The following is a 22,893-nucleotide window of genomic DNA, read 5'->3' as shown; positions in this document are numbered from 1 at the left end:
GGTTGGTAAGTTGATTCATTTAATGTGAAGATAGTGGGGGTGGGGGGGGAAGTGGCAGCTTGATTTGTCAGCACTAGGGGTATAACTGTTTGGAGGGGCTAAGGAGGAGTTTGAATTAAATGCGAACATTGAAAGAACAGAGCCAAATATTGTTTATTTCTATTTTCATTTTTTAAATGAAAGACACAAAAAAAAACCCCAAATTCTCAAACAAGTAATTTTGTTTCAGTTTATTCCCCCACCCCACCCCATGTTTCCTACCTGTGAAGATTTGGCAAACTTCTGACTGTATTCTTTTTCAATCTGCTTCAACCTGCTGTTGGCCTGAAATACACACACAAAAAGGAAACCAGATTATCTCAGATGAAGAACGTGTACAGACATTTTGCCACTGACCCCTATTGCCTGGCACCTCGTCTACATGCCTATCACTAAGCAGCTGGGAGCGCTGCCAATTCCAACGCCCTTTTGTGGCAGCCAAAAAAACGCTAGGGCTTGTCTTTGATCTAGGGCCAACTATTCATCACTTGAAAGAGCGGAGGGGGGGGAGGGAGGAGAATAGTACCTCTGCTGCCAATTATTAGAAAAACATAAAGGCCTCTGTGGATTTTTTTTTTTTTAAAAGGCGGGGGGATAGAGAGACAGAGCTTATCAGGATGACTTCATCTCAGTGAGAAGAAAAAAGGGAAAGAAAGAGAGAGAGAAAGCCACAAGCGTCACTGCAGGCTGTGAGGGTACAATGTGACACATACTCTATGATTTTGTGTGCCAGCTGATGCCTGCAACTTCCCTTTGTCATATTCTTACACTCTTTTTACTAAAAGCTGACTGCCATTGAAGTAAAAATCCAATATGCTATGGAACCATTTGGGCTTCCTTTGACCCACAGCACTCTCTCTCATATGCTCTCTCTCCCTCTGTATGTGTCTCTCTCTCTCTTTCCACCATATCTTTCATATCTCAAAGATAAAGTATAAAGCAATCTGGAAATAGGGGTCCTTTGTTGTTTTGATATCACATGCAATTGGGAGGGTAGCATCCCTGAAATTCATCTCTCTCCCCCCCACATTCCCACACAGAGAGCACTAAAATCTCTACCATGTTTCAAGCTTAGTTTTTGAAATAAAAATATATTTTAATATCCAGTTCCAACGGACTTCTCTCATAATTATTTACATACAAATAATTGCTCTCTGTTCTTGTGTTTCTGGTTGTGAAATACAAAAACATATATTCGAAGAAAATAGCTGTGTGTAACATGGCACATTGGCTATGATCCGTCAACTCTGATGCATGGGCTTCCCTGTTCTCTTACAGAGCAGAGAAGTACTTAGCACATCATCCCATGGACAATCAGTGTGCTGACATGGAGAATTTTTCTATATGAAAGAGAACAAGCAGCTTTGAACAGCGCTTGCTTACAGAGAAACTTATAAGAAAAAGTAGTAAGCCAAAGCCACTGATTCTGTGGCTAAAGCTATGACCTCACTTTAGTGTTTGATTCTGGAGCTGGAGGTAAGAATTAATTTCTCTGAACTAAATTTAAAGAATAAAGAAACTTAGCTGGTGTCAGCAGAGAACTACACTAAGGCCACAAGAATGCTGCACAGGTACAGCAGACCACACACACGTGAGCAAAGACAGAGATAAGGCCTATAGAGTCCCTTCAACGTTTGACAGGGGGAAATAGGGGCACATATACATTAAGACTCTATGGAGTCAAACAGATTATTTTCTCCAGAGGGGTAGTCATGTTAGTCTGTTGTGACAAAAACAAGAGAGAGTCTCGTGGCACCTTAAAGACTAAGAATTTTATTATGGCATAAACATTTGTGGACTACAGTCCACTTCATCAGATGCATGGAATGTTATCCACAGTTGGTAGGCATACTATATGTACACATGGGTGTAGAGAGAGAAAAATGCTAGCAGTAAGGTCAGAGGGAAATGAAATACAAGAAATGCCAACTGTGATAATTATGTAAAAATTTATATGAACCTAAAACAATTTTAGTGACCATTCATAAAGTAGTGGTGATAAGACAAACATAAGCTAATTAACATCTCTAGTGGAAAACAGTCTCCTATCTCAATTCAACCCCCGGGTGTTAGAATTAAACTTCTTCTGTTAATTCAGCAGTTTTCCTTTGAATTTCTTTGTCCAATAATAGCCACCTTAAGATTGGTAGCAAAATGTCCCGGAAGTTTGAAATGGTCTCCTACTTGTTTCTTAATATTGCCCATTCTGATGTCAGATTTGTGTTCATTTATTCTTTTACGCAGAGACTGACATTTGTCCTATGTAGAATGCAAAAGGACACTGCTGGCAAAAGATAGCACATATCACATTGGAAGATGAGCTGATGAACAAACCCCTGATATTGCAGTTGACATTATTAGTGTTGCTTGAACAGATAATCTGAGATTATTTTCTGCGGAAGAATGGAAACGATGTGCCCCTTATGGCTACTAGGGGGCCAGCTTTCATCTAGCAACTACAGAAACACCCACTGTCAGGAACGAAACTTACTGGTTGTGCTTCCCTAAATACAGCTGCCTAAATATTAAAATGCAAAATTCACTAGCAGCTCCAGGATAAAACTGATATACACTTCAACTGAAACTTTTTTTTAAAAAAGTATTTATTTATTGTACTCTTACACAGAGCTTCCAACTATATCCAACCCAGATGACTGATCAGGTTGCCACCTGATTGGCAATGCAACCATCAAATCTCTGTAAAGGCCAAACTGGAAAATATATGACCCTGTGGTATAGACTAAATTACATCATTTCAAGCCTGTTAATATGTTTCCCATAGTTTTCTAATAGTATATTTAATATCTATATGACCTTTGTGACATAGGAAATAAAGGAAAGGCAGAGAGCTTCAATCTCTCCACTCAGTTTAGCAAATATCAGAGGAGCAAATACTTGACTACATTATTAATACTGAGATGAGTAACTGCTTCTTACTCCATCCGACTAACTAGCTTGTTCTTAAACTTGAATGGGTGTATCTGAGATTCACCAGATAAAGAGAGAATACAATGGATATAAAGGACAGACCCTACTCAGTAATAAAACTTTACTGTTCTGGGCTTCAAGAATTAAAGTATATGGGTAGTGGTCCCTGAAACTTCCCTCAAGCCAAACAATATGAATATGGTATCAAAGAATACCTTTTATTGCTCCAACAGTCTAGGGAATAATAAGCTTTAGCTAAGGTGAGGCAGATCGCAAACATTCCTAAATACACACAAATTATCATCACTAGAAGTACAATGAAGATAGTAGCAAGCATATTGGTAACAGAGTAAAACCTAGGTTCCTCTCAATCTAATAGTTAATATCAAAGGTTCAGATTTCCTTAAATGGAGGGCATGGTGGACGAAGCCAGTCTAAGCACGCGTGGCAGGTTTCTCATTCTTCCAGGATCTCTCTCACAAGCTGATGAAACCCTGGCCTTCTATAACCCTCATGATGCCAATAACCTCATCCTTAGTTTTGGACCTGGTTATAACACTATTCCCATTTTTCTCAATGTAGCCTGGTTTGCCACTGATACCAGTAACACCCAGATGGAGGATTCCCTGCTAAATTGAGCTATGCACTGCTTCCAGCACTTGCCAAACGTATTCGTGGCAGCCACCCTCTATTTCCAAGAATAATTCCATTATTCCGTTATCTCACAACACATATATACAGAACTAGTCACCCCTACAAGATATAATAAATTCTTATCAATTCTCCCCACTACAATGCATATTACACTACAATCTAATGTGGTATACAAACTGGTAAATATATCAACTATTTAAAAAAGCATCATTGAATTATCAGTACTTATAAAATAGCATTCTCATAATTCACACAGAAAAGTACTAACTCACACTTTAGCTAGATAATGAAAGGAGCTCATAATAACTATGCTTCTTACCTAACTTAGTTCACACTAAGAATCAAACTAGACACTATTGATGCAATTAGCAAATGTGAGAATGGCTTTCTAAAATTACATTTCAGGAGAAAGGGCATGGAGTGGATAGGGAGGTTTAAACCCCTTTGACCCCCTGCTGCGGTTCAAATCTGGATCAGGGCCTCACGCAGCATGCTTGCAATCTTGCTAATTGCATGAATGGTGTCACATCTAGTTTAGCCCTAAACAATTCAATTTCACATACAGCCCACTTTATAACCTCATAAACTCAAAGAGATAATCTTGGGTGAATGGGCATTATAATGGCAAATGTGATGAAAACATCAACCCACTGTGTGCCTGCTACGAAAAAGGCAAATTCTATGTGGGTATCATTAGGAAAGGAATTGAAAATAAAACTGCCAATATCATACTTTATGGTGCAACCATATTTGACATTACGGTGTACAGTGCATTTCTGCATACTTGCAGAATCATGGCCTACATATCACTGATGGGTCTAGATACGTGAAGCCAAAGTTCTTTGTGCATTAAACTGTAATCACAATTTTGATTTACATGTTATTTCAGAACCAAATATAAGACAGGAACAAACTGGAATAGTCCACTGGAAGGTCAGGAAGTATTCACTAAGGTCAAACACATTACTTATTGCAGGAGGGCACAGTGACTAATGATCTTACTGCCAGTTGCAGGTGCTTTATAAAGTTGTTATTGTATATCTGTCTTAAACCCTGTAATTGAGAAGACTGCTTTAAACAGAATAAGCCATGGTGGAACTGAATCCCATCCAACTCTACATTTTGTTTTTAAATAGATCATATCCCTTGATGTTTTAAAAACCTTGACTTTGAAAGATTCCCCTTTTATCCAGATAGGTTGTGATTGTAACCATGCTTCTTTGGAAGGAAGTTCCACTAACAAGGCCTGAATATTTAAAAACAAGATTTATTTAAAACTTAAATACAGGGGCAGGTCTTTAAGCAGGGGAACCAATGTTGTGGGGAGTGTAATTGAAGTAAATATCATGCTATCAGTGATGAAAAGCTGTTACAGGTACATAGCATGTTTATATGCCAGCATTTTGTACTAATTATATCCATAATGTAGGCTGCACTATGTTCAACCAAAGCTTGAATGCTAACAGTTAGCTGGAATTAGATCAAAAGGCTGTACTGTGCTATCTTTTATCCGTGGTTTTATCCTGGTTGTGCTTTTTATACTGTATTTTGTATTTGTGCTTTTAACCTGTTGGTTGTTTTATTATGGTTTTAATTTTTGTGAACTGCCCAGAGAGCTTCGGCTATTGGGCGGTATGAAAATGTAATAAATAAATAAATAAAAAATAAATCATTTAAGGTCTTGAAACTGTGCTAATGAAGGCTTTATTGTCTGGTTTCTTTTCAGTAATATTTTAACAAATACAATTTAACTCTAGCTCTGTAGAAGTGTTCTTCAGAAAACTCGCACACTACGTGCTGGTAAAACCTTGTTAAACTTCCTTAAGCAGATCCAGTCAGATCAGAAGTGATGATTAACAAGATATTTGTCTTGTAAAGAGAACTTTTGAAACATTCCTTTCCTCTTGTCTGACTCACTCAGTTGAGCTGTGGGCCAGTGTTTGTGACACTACAAACAATTGCTTGTACAGTGATCAGTTCTGACATCATAAACACTGGGTTGTGGTTTCTCTGAATGAATGAGCTCTGCAGCTGGCTGCTGCCTAAGTGAAAGTTTTCATTCCTAAATACCTTGATGAGTAGCCATGAGGAGAACGGAAATGACAAGTGGGCTTGGTTTTGGCAAAAACATAATGGCTCATAGTTTGAAAGGGCAGCTGTCTTTCTAAAGTATTATAGCTCTGAGGTCCACACAGGCATCAAAATCTCAGTGTTTATGATTCTGTCCTTAACTCACCCTGCATTGCCCAGCTATTGCAGAACATATGGCTTGAAAGGCCTTTCATGTAGTTTGAAGACCTAAAAACATCCCCTAAGCATGACAAAGCAATTAAGTGGCAACAATTTTCATAAGATAGAGTTAGGTGTAACTTGAGGCGATGAACTGGCATCAATCCATAAATAACACAAGAATATCAGTGGGAATCAGAGGCAGTAGTGAAAAGATAGCATACTGCCCATATTTTCTCCCTCTGGGCTACTTGCCTAGTTCACAGGTAGAGAAAATGACAGAACGAAAATATTATTTTGCTCACTAGTAAAATTACTAAATTATAACCATATTTTTTAAAAAAATCTGCGATCATTCCAGGGTATCCTGTAACCGGGGACCAATGGACAGCTTTCTTTTGCCTCTCTACTTCTATAAATAAAGAAATATAGAAATAAAATCAATCAAATGAACACTGAGAAGTTGAATTGCATGGACCTGAGCTGTACAATGCTGAGTTTTGACTGAACATACTTAAGTTTAGAGACAAACACTACTTCATTCAGAAACCTGACGGTGGTATGATGCACAGTCATTGCTGCTCAAGATGTTTACACTGAAGTCAGAAATGTTTTGCTGCGTTCAAAAATTTGCAAAATCTGTTTGGCCTGAAACAACAGTGAGTCAAAAGAAATGAATGGGCAATAACATCTCTTATCAAGTCACCTTTAACTCTCTGTCTCCCGCTTTTATTTCCCACCTGTTTATGGACGTAGAGGGGAAGAACTCTAAAGTCATGAGCTGAGATAGTGCTTCAGTAGCTGCAACAGAACAAACTATTGTATGAAATTAAAAGGGAAAGCTCTATGGATGCTCTGTAGTCTACTAGAAACAACATAAATGTATGATGAGCATCCAGAAAGCTGTATGGAAAATATCTTATCATGAATACTACTATTAATACTATTTGTATAGTTCTTTCAAGTGTTCAACCATGCAATTGTAACTTTTTTGTTGTTTATTCGTTCAGTCGCTTCCGACTCTTCGTGACTTCATGGACCAGCCCACGCCAGAGCTTTCTGTCGGCTGTCGCCACCCCTAGCTCCACTATTAAGTAAATTGATGGTGCTATATAAATAAATAAATAAATAATAATAATAAATCAGTATTATGAGGGAGGACTGAGGTGGAGAGAAGAGTGGCTTAGTCTAAGGCTATCTAGAGAGTTCAAGGCAGAGACACCGTTTGAACCAGGGACATTCTGATTGCTCAGTTTTTTGGGCCATGACACTACACTAACCATTTGGATGCTTAAGCCGAATTGTCTAGTATGCGGGTAGAAGTTCTCCAAGGTCTTTGTCTCTCCCAGCCACGCTACTCAATTAAAGATGGGCATCTCAATTTAATCAGATGCCCATGATTAAACCTGGGGCCTCATATGTGCAAAGAACACATGACACTGGATTATACAGGGTGAGACCATTGATCTATCAGTGGCAACACCACAGTTTCTGTAGTTAGTTTTACTATCTTATCTTAAGGGTAAGTAAATATTAAAGAATACTTTCCCAGTTATTGAAAGTTTAATTTACTACACCATTATCGCCAAGGAACTGGTTACCAAAACTAAAACAAAAAACAGCTGACTTACCCAAACAAAATGTTTAAAACAAAGATAAGTACTCTATTGGGTCAGATGAAATCAAAACAAAACAGAGAATGCAAAAAGAATTACTTTGTTTAGCCAATGTTATTTTTATTGCAGTTTTCCCTGTCTTCAGAGTTCTTATTAATACAAATATTCACTGAGTTTCAAGTTAAAAGTTCTTTGTCAGGAGATGGTACCAAGAATCACAATAGAAAGATTAATCCTTGCAAAAATAAGTAGCATCAATTTACTCATATAAAAACAAATATGGATTCTTAACCTTCTAATAAAGGACCCTAAGTAAGACAAAGGATCTAAGGAGTGACAAGCAAAGAAACTGACCAGGGCTGCTGGTTGCTCACTCCTGATTTAAGTTTATCAAAATTCTAAATGGGTTGATTTTGCTTCTTCTTTGCTTTTTAAAAACTATTTTAATGTGTTTTTTTCTGTTTTTATTTTATTTTATTTTATTTTAAGTGGGTAGCGGTATATAAATATTGTAAATAAATAAATTTTGAAAAAAGCAAAAGTAGTAACCAGGGCCAGATCTACACCAAGCAGGATATGACACTTTGAAAACGGTTGAAAACTCTATATGGAGTGTGTCCTGGACCCAAACACTTGTCACTATTGTTATAAACCGTTTTAAAGCAGTAGTGTAGATCCTGCCCTGGAAAATAAAAATAAAGCAAGGACTCAGTTCCATTTCTGGAAGTGATCTAAATGATTTTTTTTTTAAGTACCTCTAGTCTTTCTCCATATGGGGGCTATGTGTGAATAACTCTCATAAATTCTGCCACAACGTGTCTTTAATAATGGTTTGTCTAAGTTGGCTAACTATTGGAGGTGTAATAGAGTTAATGCCCTTTTGATTCCTATGTTTTGGAAATGCCCAATAGTTGCCTCCTTCTGGGAAGTTATACCGATAAACCTTGTATTGGAAAGCTTTTTATTATTTACTGAAGTACATATTCTCTTAATTTTTTTACCTGCTTCCTGGAATGTAATACATGGTCAGTGAAAATGGATTTTTTTGCATCCTCTTGACTGCTAAAAAACTGGTATTACAATACTGGAAGGATAAAAGCTCACCGCCTATATTGCAATGGATCGAAGACCTAACAACACTAGCAACATCTGAAAGAGTAGTATATAGGTGCCGCTCTCAAATGGATTTATATTTTGATATTTGGTCTCTTTTTACTGAAATTTATGTGTAATTTATTCCTTTCCCCCCCCAGAAAGTGATTTTTTAAATTGTTGTTGTTGTTTTGAAATGTACAATAAAATCTGATTAAAAAATCTCTCATGAATTTCAGTAGGTATATTTGGAGAATGTTTTTCTACTGTGCATTTTTCAAAGAACAGGCTACAGCTAGTTAAGCAAAGAAATAAAATCTAACTATATTTTAAAAACCACAGTAGTGAAGCAAAAGTCACTTACAAGTTAATATTCCCTAATTAGCTGAGTAAAAGTATAAGCAAACTTTAAAAAGGCAGGGAGGGAACTACAGAAAGAAGACTTGCTCCAGGGAAGAAGCAACAGTTCTCTGATGTATAGCAAAGAATTTCACATCAAAGAGCTAATGTAAATGGGTCCATATTCTAAAAATAATAATTAGAAACCCTCTTTCATACAGCACAGTCTCTTATACAAAAATCAGCATTGAATAATTTGACTGATGTCAAGGAAAAGTGACTCCAAGAATGGCTACCATATTTGCTAAAATGCCTTGAAGAAAGAGGTCTGTGCACCCTCTCATAGATCACAAATAACACACTACTAGTACATTTTTTCTAGTTCCAGAAGTTAGAATAACTTAAACAATTTACTAGTAGCTAATATAGTGACTTATATCATCTCACAGTGTTGAGAAAAAAATTGTGAACTCCTTAGGATTGTCACATATTTCCAACCTAAAATAGTATTAGATCTTAATCTAAATCATAATCCTAGATAAAGAAAACAGATAACCTGATTAAACAAATGACACACAAACATGATGCTTTTCCAACATTTATTTATCCACCACTGATTCAACATTCAATATCCATGCGCAAATAAATATGTGAACCTTTAGATTCAGTACTTAGTGGCATCCCCTTGAGCAGCAATGACTTCAAGTAACGTTTCCTGTAACTGTTGGTCAGTCTCTCACACAGGTTTTAAGGAATTTTGTCCCATTCCTCCTTACAGAGGGCTTCCTTGCATGAATAGTACGCCTCAGGATCTGCCACAACATGTTGATGGGATTTAGGTCCAGACTTTGACTATGCCATCCATCAACTACAATCTTTCCTGGACAGGGATAACCTAGCCACAGAAGTGCATGCATTGGTAACTTCCCGATTAGACTACTGCAATGCACTCTACATGGGGCTGCCCTTGAAGACAACTCAGAAGTTGCAGCTAGTGCAAAATTCTGCAGCTAGACTGCTGACAGCAGAGACCACATAACACTGGTCTTGCTTCCAGTGGGAATTCAAGGTGTTGGTAATGATGTTTAAAGCCCTAAAAGGCTTGGTAACTCGATACTTGAGCAGTGCCTCTCTCCCTATATCTGCCTGTCCGAGACTTGAGGTCTGATGGAGGAGCCCTCCTCCGTGTCCCACCAACACGAGACATACACTATAGTGGGACATGGGAGAGGGCATTCTCTGTTGTGGCTCCTCAGCTGTGAATGCCCTCCCCTTGGAGGCCCGACCAGCACTGATTTCATCCCGGCACCAAGTTAAGATATAGCTTTTTAACAAAGCCTTTGATGGCTAAATTCAGCAAGCCTGTTGTAATTGTTTTAATTAATTTAGTTTTAATTGTTTTAATTGGTTTTACTGTTTTTAAATTCTGTACTGGTTTTAGCTTATTACTGGTTTAATTTCTTTTTAGCTGTATATATTTATTGTTTTATATTGGTTGCATGATTTTATCTGTACACCACCCTGAGTTCTTGTGATATAGGGCGGGATATAAATCTCTTAATAAATAATAAATAAATAAAACATGTAATTTCTTCTTCCACATCCATTCTTTTGTAGATCTTCTTGCATGTTTAGGATCGTTGTCCTGTTGCAAGATCCATTTCTGGTTCAACTTCAGCTCATGGACAGATGGCCTGACATTCTTCTCTAAAATCTTCTGATACCCTGCACTCTTCTAAAATCTTCTGATACAATTATGGCAAGTTCTCCATGTCCAAAGGCAGCAAAGAAGACTAAAACCATTACATGCTCAACAGTATGGTTTCTTCCGTTCAAACTCAATGTTTGCTTTTCACCAAACATAACATTTCTTATTGAGGCCCAAAAGTTCTACATTTGATTTGTCTGTCCAGAAAATATTGTTCCAAAAGTCTTGGGTATCATCTATGTGATCTTTAGCAAACTTCATATGAGCAGCAATGTTCTTTTTAAAGAGCAGTGGTTTCCTCCTGGCTATCCTTCCATGAACACCATTCTTGTTTAGTGTTTTTCTGATCGTTGAATCATGAACACTCACACTAGCCAAGGTGTGTGTGGCCTGCAGATTGTTGGATGTTACTCTGGGCTTCTTTTTGACTTCCTGAATTAAGTGCTGGTTTGTTCTTGGAAAGATTTGGGTAGGACGACCACTCCTGGGTAAAGTGACTGTGGTCTTGAATCTTCTCCAATTGTAGACTATCTTTCTGACGGTGGAAATGGTTTTGTAACCCTTTCTAGACTGATGAGCAGCCTAATTTATACATCAGTTTATTTAACAAGACATGGAATTGGTTAATATAACCCCCAGTGAATATTTAGAAAAGGACTGGCTTTGATTCATGAAGGTTCCCATGGTAAAACTATGGAATTTTTGAAATATCACTAGGATTCACAAACTTTTTCTCACCACTGCATACTACATTTTCTTCTCTATTGATATGTATGGAAAGCAGAATTAGGCTGCACTTCTATATGTACTTATCTGGGAGTAAATTCTATTGAATTCAATGGGACTACCTTCCAATTAGGATTTGCATAGGATTTATCTGCTCATGTCTAAAGGGAAAATATAGCAGAATGAATTATATATGTAATGTGAATTACCAAAAAGATTTTTGGAACTCATTCAATATTTCAACTTTGTTAACACAGTTAACTCTTTAATTTGGCCTTTTAAATTGTGAGTAGTGGTTTAATGTTATTTTAATAATATTTAAATGTATTAACACAGTATTATTGTGAATTACAGTTTTCTTCAATTGTTGTGTATCACCTTAGTGACATTTGTGGAAAGGTGGTATATAAATACTGTTAATAAATAATAAATCAAATAAATATCAAATGACTTCAAGGAGTTTGAAAAAAGAGTCATGCCCAAATCTTTCCTGTTAGCTGTACTATATGAATCTCTCTCTATTTTCTGATATAGCTAAAGGGGGGGGGGGAGGTAAAAAAATAAAGAAGAAAAGCCCCAATGTCAAATGCTTAAATTTCCATTGGTTAAAACAAAGCTAAATAAAAAGCACAGGTTGCTTACCAGTAACTGTAGTTCCTTGAGAGGTCATCAGTGAAACTGTGTTGCCTGTAGTTGCTTGGATGGTGCGCATGGTGAGGATGCTTTCAAATGCCCAAATGCCTTTCCCACAGCAAGCAGTTCAAGAGCGTTGATATGCTTTTCTTGTTCCATACAGGATCACTGTGCATGTACTTGCAGCAGACTGCAATGTGCTCCACAAGCAAGCAAAAAGGCATCCGTGGTGACTGTCGCTAATGGGTAGGGTTGCCAAAACAGCAAGCTTTTCAGAAGAGTGGTTGTAGAGATCCACCACGCCATGGGATCTAGCTTTCTTCCTTCTGTGTTGACAGGCAATGAGTGAGGCTTTTGTCTTCCATTGCTCTGCAATGCTTCCACAATTATGCAACTGGGGGGGTGGGACGCCAGAAGAGAAACCCACCCAATAGAGGTTTTCTATCTTTTGGGAAGTTGGAGGCATGGACAAACATTTCAACCAGATTGCTTCATATGGAGAATAGTCGGCAATAGGAATTGTGACTAGTACAGTAAGATCTGACTGGACTCATTTAAAACTGGATCTGACACAGGTGGAACCTTAATCTCAAGGTCAAGTGACTTTGCCATCCAAAGCACCTGGTTCACATAGGAGCAAACATCAGTTTTTAATAAGAGTGTTTGATACCCATCCGTTACCTCTGTAGAGAAAGTGGAGGTGACTGCTGAGGATGGAGAAGAGTCAAAAACAATGGTTGCTTGTTTATTTTTTTATTTAAACATTTGTATCCCGCCCTATATCACTAGGATCTCAGGGCGGCGTACAGATAAAATGATACAAACAATATAAAACAATAAATATACACAGCTAAAAACAAATTAAATCATTAATCAAGCTAAAACTGTTGGAAAATCACACTCTGAACCAGAGTTGAGCAGAAGTAGCAGCGGCTCTCAGTTTAGGACGCAGCAAAGACTCAATGAGGCAAAGGATTCTTTGTAAGTTAAAAGCAAATCCTTTACTGACAGTTGAAATAATTTAGTTATGGCAGCATATATACAAATACTCAGACATGATCAATACACATCAGCATACATCAAGATGGGGTAAGATGAAGAATAAGAAACATGAAAAACACAGCTACTTATATAGGCAGTCCTGTACAATGATGCAATCACTAATTGATTAATTGCAGAAAAATGCTTCCATACAATAATTCAATAATTCAATAAGTGTCCAGCTGAGACCTTGACATTTAAGGGAATACGTTCTGTGGACTCCTCATTTTCTTCAGGTCTCCAGGTAATTGTAAAAACAGTGGAAAAATAAAAACCAGATCCAATCCAGGATCCAACAAAAACCACTATAGAATTTAAAAGCAGTAAAAACCAGTTAAAACAGTTAAAACAATGTGCTAGCTTAGTGAATTTAACCATCAAAGTCTTTGTTAAAAAGCCATGTATTTACTTGGCGCTGGAATGAGGCCAGTGCTGGCGCCAGTCAGGCCTCCAAGGGGAAGGCATTCCACAGCCATGGTATCACAACAGAGAAAGTCCTCTCCCATGTCCCACCATCAGTTCTCAAGTCTAGGGCAGGCAGATATAGGGAGAAGCACTCCCTCAAGTATCGAGGTCCCAAGCTGTTTAGGACTTTGAACATCATAGAATCATAGAATAGCAGAGTTGGAAGGGGCCTACAAGGCCATCGAGTCCAACCCCTTGCTCAATGCAGGAATCCACCCTAAAGCATCCCTAACAGATGGTTGTCCAGCTGCCTCTTGAAGGTCTCTAGTGTGGGAGAGCCCACAACCTCACCAGGCAACTGATTCCATTGTCGTACTGCTCTAACAGTCAGGAAGTTGGACACCAGCTGGACATCAGGACATCATGTCATTACCAACACCTTGAATTCTGACCAGAAGGATATAGGCAGCCAGTGCAATTCCTTTAAGACTGGTGTTATATGGACTTTGGTGATGTACTGATCAGCAGTCTAGCTGCTGCATTTTGCACTAGCTGCAACTTCTGAGCTGTCTTCAAGGGCAGCCCCACAAAGAGTTCATTGCACTAGTCTAATCTGGAAGTTACCAGCACATGCACTATTGTGGATAGGTTATCCCCGTCCAGGAAAGACTGTAGCTGGCGGATCAGCTGAAGCTGGCCCCAAGGCTGAGGAACCAAGGGCTTGATTCGGTGGTACCAATGGCATGTTGGAAACTGAGGCATGGGTGACTGAGATGTGAAGACGGGTGACACTGCAGGTGCCCCCAGAGCAGAGGTTATTGGAATTTTAGATAAAATGATACCATGGAAGAAATTCAGTGGCAGGAAAAGTTGCACTGGTACCGTAGTGGTCACCACTGTGTGCAATGGTGTCAGGGCAAGTGGTGGCTTGACAAATGTCTCAGCCATAGTGGGTGCTTGGCTCTAGTGGGTGCTGGGCTCTAGCGATCACTAGACCATATCGATAATAGCAGGTCACCTTAAAACTTCTATTATAGGAAGGATAATATGGATAGTCTCTGGTGGAGAATCTCAGTTCAGAAAGTTCCCAATTATAAGGTAATCCGTGGAATGAGTAAGAACAAGAATAGAACAATCAGTATTGACGATCCCAAGGTAGGTCTTGATGATGGTGGAGGATACTTCCAGAAGAAACAGAGGATGCTGGTGATTCTTCGTGGTATTGAGGAGAGCGGTTCTGGTAGTGTTCAGGCCATCTAGGTGGTGAGATGAAAGGTGAATGGTTTTGAAGAGGAACTGGCTCCACTGCAGATGCAATATGGGGGACATGTATCAGATTTCTTCTTCCGATATTGAATCCATATATTGTACTTCATCAGAGGAACATCTGTCAAATGCAAACAGTAACTTCTTCAAAATTGGGATCAGTGATCTCAGGAGGGAAGGCTGAGAAGAAGTAGGGAACTGGATTTTGGGTGCTGCCAATATTACCTCTAAAATTGGTTGTGCTGATGTGGTTGGTACTGAGGTGGGAGGTGCCTACCTATTGGGACTCACCTGATGCTTCATCTTTTCTTAAGTATAGTTGTATGGAATGTTGAGGGAGAGTGATTGGAGTGTGACTTCTTAGATTTCCCAAGCCTCAAAGAACAGCTTGCCGTTTGAGAGGTGTTGGTTCTTATCAGGGAGAGAGCAAGCCCAAGCCAGGCCCAGAGGCTAAGGTCAAGTCCAGTGAAAGCTAAGTACTGGCACCAAGTCCAATGGCGATCCAGAAGCCAAGTCTGAAGCTGATACAATCCTGGAGACTGATTTCAAAGCAGGCACAAGAGCTAGCACTGAAATGGATTCTGCCGGGGAGCATATGCCGGATACTAGAAGAGACACAGAGGAAATCTTGAACAAATGGCCACAGAAGCTGTGTGGAGTGATTTATTCTCACCTTCTGAGTCAGTGACTTGTAGGGCCTACTCCCACAACAAGGCATGAAGATGGGCTGCCTAGTTTCTTCAGGCTTGTTTAGTGAATGCCTGGGAATGGACACATGTCAACAAGGCAAACACAGGTAGTAACTGTCAGTTAGTGTAATCTTTTTACCACACTTTGTGAACTTTTTGAAGATGGTCTTTGAGGGCTATAGGGAAATACAATACAAATTCAACAACATGCAAGAGAAAATAAAACACAAAACAAATATAAGAAAACTAGACAAATAAACAAGAAAGAACAAAAAGATTTCTGCCCAGCAGGCCATAAGAGGCCATAAACCTGAGGAAAAGTCCAACAAGATGAAAGAATATTCAAGATGCTGTTATTGCTGCAGTAGATGAATAGGAACTAAGCGGGAAGGTGGGAGCTCTAGAATGTTCCAGGCATTGCTCTGTGCAGGTGCAGAGCCCGTATGTGTGAGTTGCACAGGCCACAAAGAAGAACTAGTAATCTGACATAGATTCCTATGAAGAAACATTGTCCTTCTGCAATAGCTACTGCCACGACACAGGCTCTGAACACCAGACCTCACGGCTGCCACCACTTATTATGGGGCGACACAGGCTCTGAACACCAGACCCGGCCGAGGCTACTCCCTGCTCAAGTCAAGCACCACCACTTGATACGCCTGAGGCGAGGGATAAAAACCACCTTCCTCCAAACTATATGGAGAAAGGGGTTTAAAATGGAGAAGGATTTTAATATATATAATAAAACACTGTTACAATCCTGTCACTCATTCACATACGCGCTTTCCTTTTTCTCACACAATCACTCTTGAACTTTCTTTATTATCAGTATTGATTGATATACATCCACTACGTGCACACTACACTCTAACGACACCACTCACTACACTGACCCTCAAATTTCCCAGAACTTAAGTACCATAAACACAGAGAGCACTACAGACTCTAAGAGTACCTAACAAGTCTCCCTGAAAAGTTTTTTCAATCCCCTCAGTCATTCCTTTATATATCGCTCCTCCCCCCTCCCAAGACATTCTAACTCCGCCCACTCAGGCCAACATTCTAAAAACCACAGACTTACAAACTGCAGACATACATTTGGAATTGACTTGTGGGGTGTAACGCCACAGCTACCATCACAACATAAACGGAAATTGATACATTTGAAAACTTGTTACCATTATTTGCTATCTATACAGTGCCATCAGTGTGTGTGTGTATGTGTATATATTATGGAGTTACAAAGGCAAGAAAAACAAGTCTGCACCACCAACCAGCTTTGAATCTAAAAAGGATAACAGGGAAAACAACAGAGGGAGGGGTGGACAGGGATAGGTAAGTACCTTATGAACCTTTCACTAAATGTTTTCAAGTGGTATATGTGCAATGTCTACCTAAGACAGCGGAATATTTCTAATTAAAGGCCAATGAAAATTCTCAGGCAAGGTGGGGTCAGAGTAGGGGACTGCTGCAGCCGTTTGCTTCCCACCATCTTGTTTCAGTATCTCAGTCACCATTTCATATTCTTACTCTGTAAATTCTCCATTCTTCACTACACAGCACTACAGTCTTTCAAATGATACTAGCCCACAACTACTGCCACCCTATTCAGCACAAAATTTCTGCAGCCATGGCACTCTCACCAAAGCTTCTCCATCCTGCTAAGCATAGGGCAAGGGCAAGTCTGGAAAAGCAGGCCCTGCCTCTTGTCTTAATCCTTCTCCTGCCCTCTTTGCTATACTGATTTCAGCCAAGCTGAAAATACTGCTGGTGCTAGGGCTGTGGGCCGCTTTCGCACATACATACACACACTAGGATGTCACGCTCTCTCTCACTGCCTTCACTCTGCCTTCCAAAGAATTTCTGCACAAAGTAGAGCATGGGCGGGCTGTGAGTGACCCTCCAGATGTTGAACTGCACTTCCTATCTGTCCTAGCCAGGATAGCCAATGATGAGGGATGATAGGAGTTGCAGTGCAGCAACATCTGAACGACCACACACTGCCGATCACTGAGGTAGGGTCTTCCTCCCAACATGTTGGTGCAGTTATGGCAATGATGGCTGTTGTCCCAGGATATGAGCTGATGACAAATGCAGGATTATTAGATAGCCAGCCAGCCAGGACAAATTATTAACATTTTAGCTAGTGTGAATGACGAGGACAAAGGTTGCATTCCTAGACACATTTACATGATAAGTTCCACTGAGGTTAATGGGGCTTATGTCTGAGTAGGCATTATTTTTATTTATTATTACATTTATATCCCGCCTTTCCGCCCTCCAATGAACCCAAGGCAGCGCAGGTTTGCACTGTAAGTAGAGTGTAAAGATGGAGTTTTATCTTCAGTGTCTGCTTTTTTATTGCTGTTATATATTAATATTGTGGTTTTAATTATTGTAAGCCACCTTGAGTAACCAAGAGAAGTGTGAGTAGAAATCAATATCTCATCCTATTTCTTTTGTGTTGTGCACTTTCTTAGAGAGTCTAGTAGGTAACAAAAAGAGGGGAAACCTCTACATTACACCAAATTCATAACCACATAGGCAAATTAGAATTAAGCCCTCTACACTGGCAATTGTGACACTGCCAATTTGCAGAACTTCCTCAAAGAAGGCTGTCAAGAACATTGCGCAAAAGGTTATATATGATAACCTTAGTATAGGAAGTCATTGCTCACTGACTTGCAGAGACAGATTTAATGATTAAGGGGCAGATCTTGCTTCTCAATAGCAAAACTCCCACATTTAAATGGGGGACAACTGCAGCCTAAGGCTGCTATCCTGAATACTCTTAAGAGTAAGAAAGCTCCACCAGGTCAATGCAATTACACATGTAAAGCAGGCTCATGCAATCCTTCCACACATTCATCGAGGGAGAATGATATTGTGCAATTTGGGCTTGCCCATATTAGTCTACATATTCACTCCTCCACCACATACAGTATTTTTTGGCTAGGTAAGTGGTACATAAATCACTTTAATTTACATAGCAGTTGCTCCAAAAAGTGCTGCCATGGGAGGGAGGGGGGGGGGGGAAACAGCAGTTGTGTGTACAACTCCCATGTGGAGTTACTGTTTCACATAAACTATGTTTCTACACAAGCACAGCTTAGCTATAAGCCTGACACTGATGTCATATACTCCAGAAGCAGTTTGTGTGAGGATTGTTGTGATACATGAACTGGCTCATATTCTGAACTATTACGGTAATTCTCATTCAAATCGATACTGTCCAACATCTTAGTCTTCCTCTACCCAAATCCTTGTTATATAACATGTACAATGCGAATGAACTCAATCATTATTGAAGTTCAGATAAAGGGCAACTTACAAGAAAATTCAAAAGGAGAGACAGTTTTTGTAAAGGCCTATGGAAGAGCCTGTTTTGTACTTTAACTGTGAATTAATTGCAAAGTAAATTGTAAAAATGCTACTGGTTAAGAGTAAGAAATCATAGTGTCATTAGTGCAAAAAATAGTGCTGAGTTTTATGGGAAAGACTTTATGAAATATAAAAGTTAACAAAAGAGGGGGAGTTGTAATACTTTAATAAATACCTTTGATAAGTCATGCAAAATCTCCTTGCTGTTTGTGAAGTGCAGCCAAAAATCCATGATATGAAGCAATCAATGTTCTTTAGTAAGATTACAATGGATTACTTTAAATAATTTTAAATACAACAAAAGCTTCAAAAAAGGAAAATAGTACAACTTCACAGAGCAAGAAAGCATTACAGTACCAATCAATGACTAACCATATGCAAGTCCAGCAAAATTCCAATTAATAGGAGAATGGAATGTATTGCTCAATCATGAATGCAATTAAAAACATAAATAAAGAGTTTTTTGAGGCTACAATTTCTCAGTGTTTCATTATTTATCTGTGTTCAGTTTGCAGCTGTGGGTCAGAATTAATTTCTCTGAAATAAATAATCTATTTTAAAGTGTTTTATTCTGTTTTTATTTTATTTCATCTTGTACATTGCTTTGAAATTTTGAATGGGGAACGGTATATAAATATTATAAATAAATAAATATGAAAAAGAAAACACATTGGGGAATTTGTCGTCGTCCCCCCCGTGTGTAGCGAAACACTCCAATTTATTTTAAATTCTCACAAGAATGGCAATAGTTTCACCTGAATCAGGTTTTATACAAGTTAAACATCCTTCCTACACTCAGATGTGATTGTGAAACTACTTTGATCTATATTTCCAAATATATTTCTCTGTGTAATCCATGACAAAATATAATGTGATTTACTGTATCTCTATATGACAGCCCAACAGCTGACAGAACTTAGTAATTTAGCATAAGAAAAAAATCCTTCTGGCACCAAAATATACAAATCATAATTGAGGCACTTTAGTATCATATTACAATGAAGCATATGCAGGCTGATCATAAAGACTTCAAAACAATTATAATTCTTTCTCACCCATTTAATGAAGGTGGTTTTTATTCTCTGACATGTTCTGCAGCTGCAAGTCATTTTGGAACACACTGAGGTTTTTTTTTCCACATTAAAAGACCGTGTAGGGCTAAAAGCATCAAATTACCCACTCCTGGTTTTCCAACCATTCCCACCATCCTCAATTCTTTTACATTTCCCAAGTCGATGTAAAGAAGAAGAAAAAACCATTTCTGATATATGTACTCTAAATCAGGGCTGGCCTGACATCAGTCTCACATAGTCTTCTATTTTAACTAGAATTCCTGAGGTCCATTGATTTAAGTTTATAAAGCAAAAGTGCATACTTCATAGGAAGGGCATAGCTAATCTGTGTTAAGTGATCCCGAGTATTGTCAGTCTTGTATTAAGAAGCGTCTCACTGAGTAGATCACACAAGCTATGCCTCATCCACCATTCTTTGCAGAAATCCCAGCAAAACATTAGTCGGTCAGAAGGTGGCAAGAAGTCCACCACCTTCCTCAGTGCCATGTGTAGCTCTGAAGCGGACATCGCTGCAAGGTAAATCTGACATTTTGGGTTAGAACTCTTCAGATGCTAAGAAACAGAACTGAGACAATAATCTTGCAAATCTAGCCAAAGAAGGCAGAGCAAGTACAAGTAAAAACAAAGAACAATCCTCAGAATGAAGGGCATTTCGATAAGGTATGCCAACCAACCAAAGAGTGTTGTGGCAAATTAACTGGCCTACTCTGGCCTGAAGATTTATATACGTCAAATCTGAGGTAGGGTTCCTTAGGTGCACATGATGTGGGCTCCAAGTACTGGGCCCTACTAACAAATTCAAAATGTGTTACACTGCAGGAAATAATGAATCAAGGTGAGTTAATGTTTAAATGCCAGTCTACTGTGCTTTTTCATGAAGCAAGAACTGTGTGTCAAATAAAAGTGGCTTGGGATATTTTGGAAAAGCAAACAACTCACGTCTTCGTCTCTGAGGAATATTAACAAGAATATTAACAGAGTTATTTCTCGGAAAGCAATGGCTGTGGCAACATGGTAGAACATGGAGCATGGGAGAGAGAGGTTATGGGACACTGCATTAAAAGGGGCTGCACAATATTAAAAAAAAAACTGGCTTAGTTTCTTCTAGTGAACTTGTCAAGCATTGGAAGTGGCAGCACATGCAAAAGCAACTTCTCTGCCTTGTGGCTCTTAAAGCACTTCACAAGAGTGGGATTTATTTATTTATTTTTATTAAATTTATATACCGCCCCATAGCTGAAGCTCTCTGAGCGGTTTACAAAAGTTGAGCTATTAGTTAGGGGAGGCCTGTGGCTGATGCAAATAAAGGACTACATGCATGACTACCGCAGGAAACATCTTCTCCCATGTGACGTCCATGCCCACCATTTTGAAATCTGACAATGAGGCTCTGCTTCAAGTGCCATCTTTCCCTAAGCTGATATTAGCTTCTGCTAACAGCAGAGACTTTTTGATTATGGCTCCGGAGCTGTGGAATGCACTCACACAAGAAGCCCATCTATAGTCCTCCTTTATCTTGTTTTGGAAATATTTTTATTCCAAGAAGCATTTGGGATTGAACTATAAGGGTGCTTTGTCTTTGAATTATTTTATTACATTATTTTGTAAATCTATATGCATTGCATTTTAAAACTATTTTATTTTATGTAGACTGCCTTGGGAACATTTCCATTAAAAGGATGCAATAGTGGTAGCCTGAGCAGAATAAATTAGCTTTCTATATAGAGTTCAGGGGTGGGGGTGCATTAGTTAGCTCTGGCAATCTGGTTAGAGAAGCTGTTCTTATTCTTCACATCCATATGATGTACAGAGTCCCAGAACATGAGTCAATATGATACTCATGTCATTTAATCCAGCATAGCAAACTTCTCTAATCCAGTGCTATATGGGGATGTACATGCAAGCAAGTGCACAGTCCCTCTCTAGAGGAGCATTAGCAATGGGACAGAAGTAGATGTCACAGTCGAGTAAAAGCAAACAATGCAAGATTTCAAAAGATGGTTTAGAATGAAGAAAACAATGGAAAGAAAAATTCCTCCCAAATAGTACAACAACAAGATGTACATGACTTCAGTTACAATGCAATAGCCCCAAGCCACAGATGTGTGTACATCAGCATGTTGTACACATGCTACTGTACAAAAGAACTGCTCCTATTGAATAGATTGTGCATGCTGGCATATTTGACAGCTCCACCTGTTGTAGGAGAAGAGGGACTCTCCCAAATAGGTGAACTGACTATGGCATCCTTTTGGGTGCACATGTGCTGTGTGTCCACGGGTCAGAACACTGGAGTATACAGTATATAGATGCACATAGAGACAAATAGTATATTAAGCAGTTCAAAATATAGTTGTTTTATGAGATGTCTGAAGTGTTCCAAGGTTGCTTCCTTAGGGCACTGATAGCAAGTCAACTGAACTTTTAGTGTCATTCATTTGAATGCTTATTTTCTATGCCAAGTAAATTCCAGTGATGAATGTTACTAACAGATACATTAAGCCAAAATATCACATCTGCACCCACTTAAAACTGCAGCTGATCTCTTTCTTTTATTAATGTCTGACAAACTTAAAAATCCACAAAGGTTTTTGTCATTGTGTTACACCTGGCTGACTAAGGACATAGCTAGACCTAAGGTTTATCCCTGGATCGTCCAGGGGTCAAACCTGTTCATCTAAGTGACACACAGGGGATCCAGTGCTCAGGCAGGGGTGAACCCTGGATGATCCCAGGATAAATCTTAGGTCTAGCTGTGGCCTAAGATTACCCTATAGGTTCTGTTGATACAGCCTGAAACATCTATCAGACTAAAAAGGAAAAACTACATGTTACACTGCAGCCATTTGTAGCAAAGGTCTGACTTCTCCTTCTCCATCAAAACATCCTGGGGGGCGGGGGGTGTCATTTGGATCAGAGAAAGTGCAGGAGGGAAGGGAGTGACCCTTCCATTCCTCTTTGCATTCCCCTGAAACCCACCCCTTTGCTGCAAAGTGGCCCAAAGACACTTGTAAAGGAGGGGATCTCAGGGCTTTTTAATGCACAGTTTGTCCCCACCCCCAATTTTAACAATA

General features: G+C 39.0%; 1 protein-coding gene across 1 annotated transcript in view; it reads right to left on the bottom strand.

Annotated features, from left to right (window-relative positions):
* Positions 1 to 22,893, bottom strand: part of CEP112 (centrosomal protein 112) — a 286,793-nt gene that overhangs the window by 74,793 nt on the left and 189,107 nt on the right. Inside the window, exon 22 of the mRNA XM_063120035.1 lies at positions 262 to 324. Within this exon, the coding sequence (XP_062976105.1) occupies positions 262 to 324 (63 nt within the window). The remainder of the gene's footprint in view (positions 1 to 261; positions 325 to 22,893) is intronic.

Source organism: Elgaria multicarinata, chromosome 3 (assembly GCF_023053635.1).
Source record: "Elgaria multicarinata webbii isolate HBS135686 ecotype San Diego chromosome 3, rElgMul1.1.pri, whole genome shotgun sequence".
NCBI lineage: Eukaryota > Metazoa > Chordata > Lepidosauria > Squamata > Anguidae > Elgaria > Elgaria multicarinata.
Note: the sequence above shows the minus strand (reverse complement) of the source record. Positions and strands in the feature narration are given on the sequence as shown.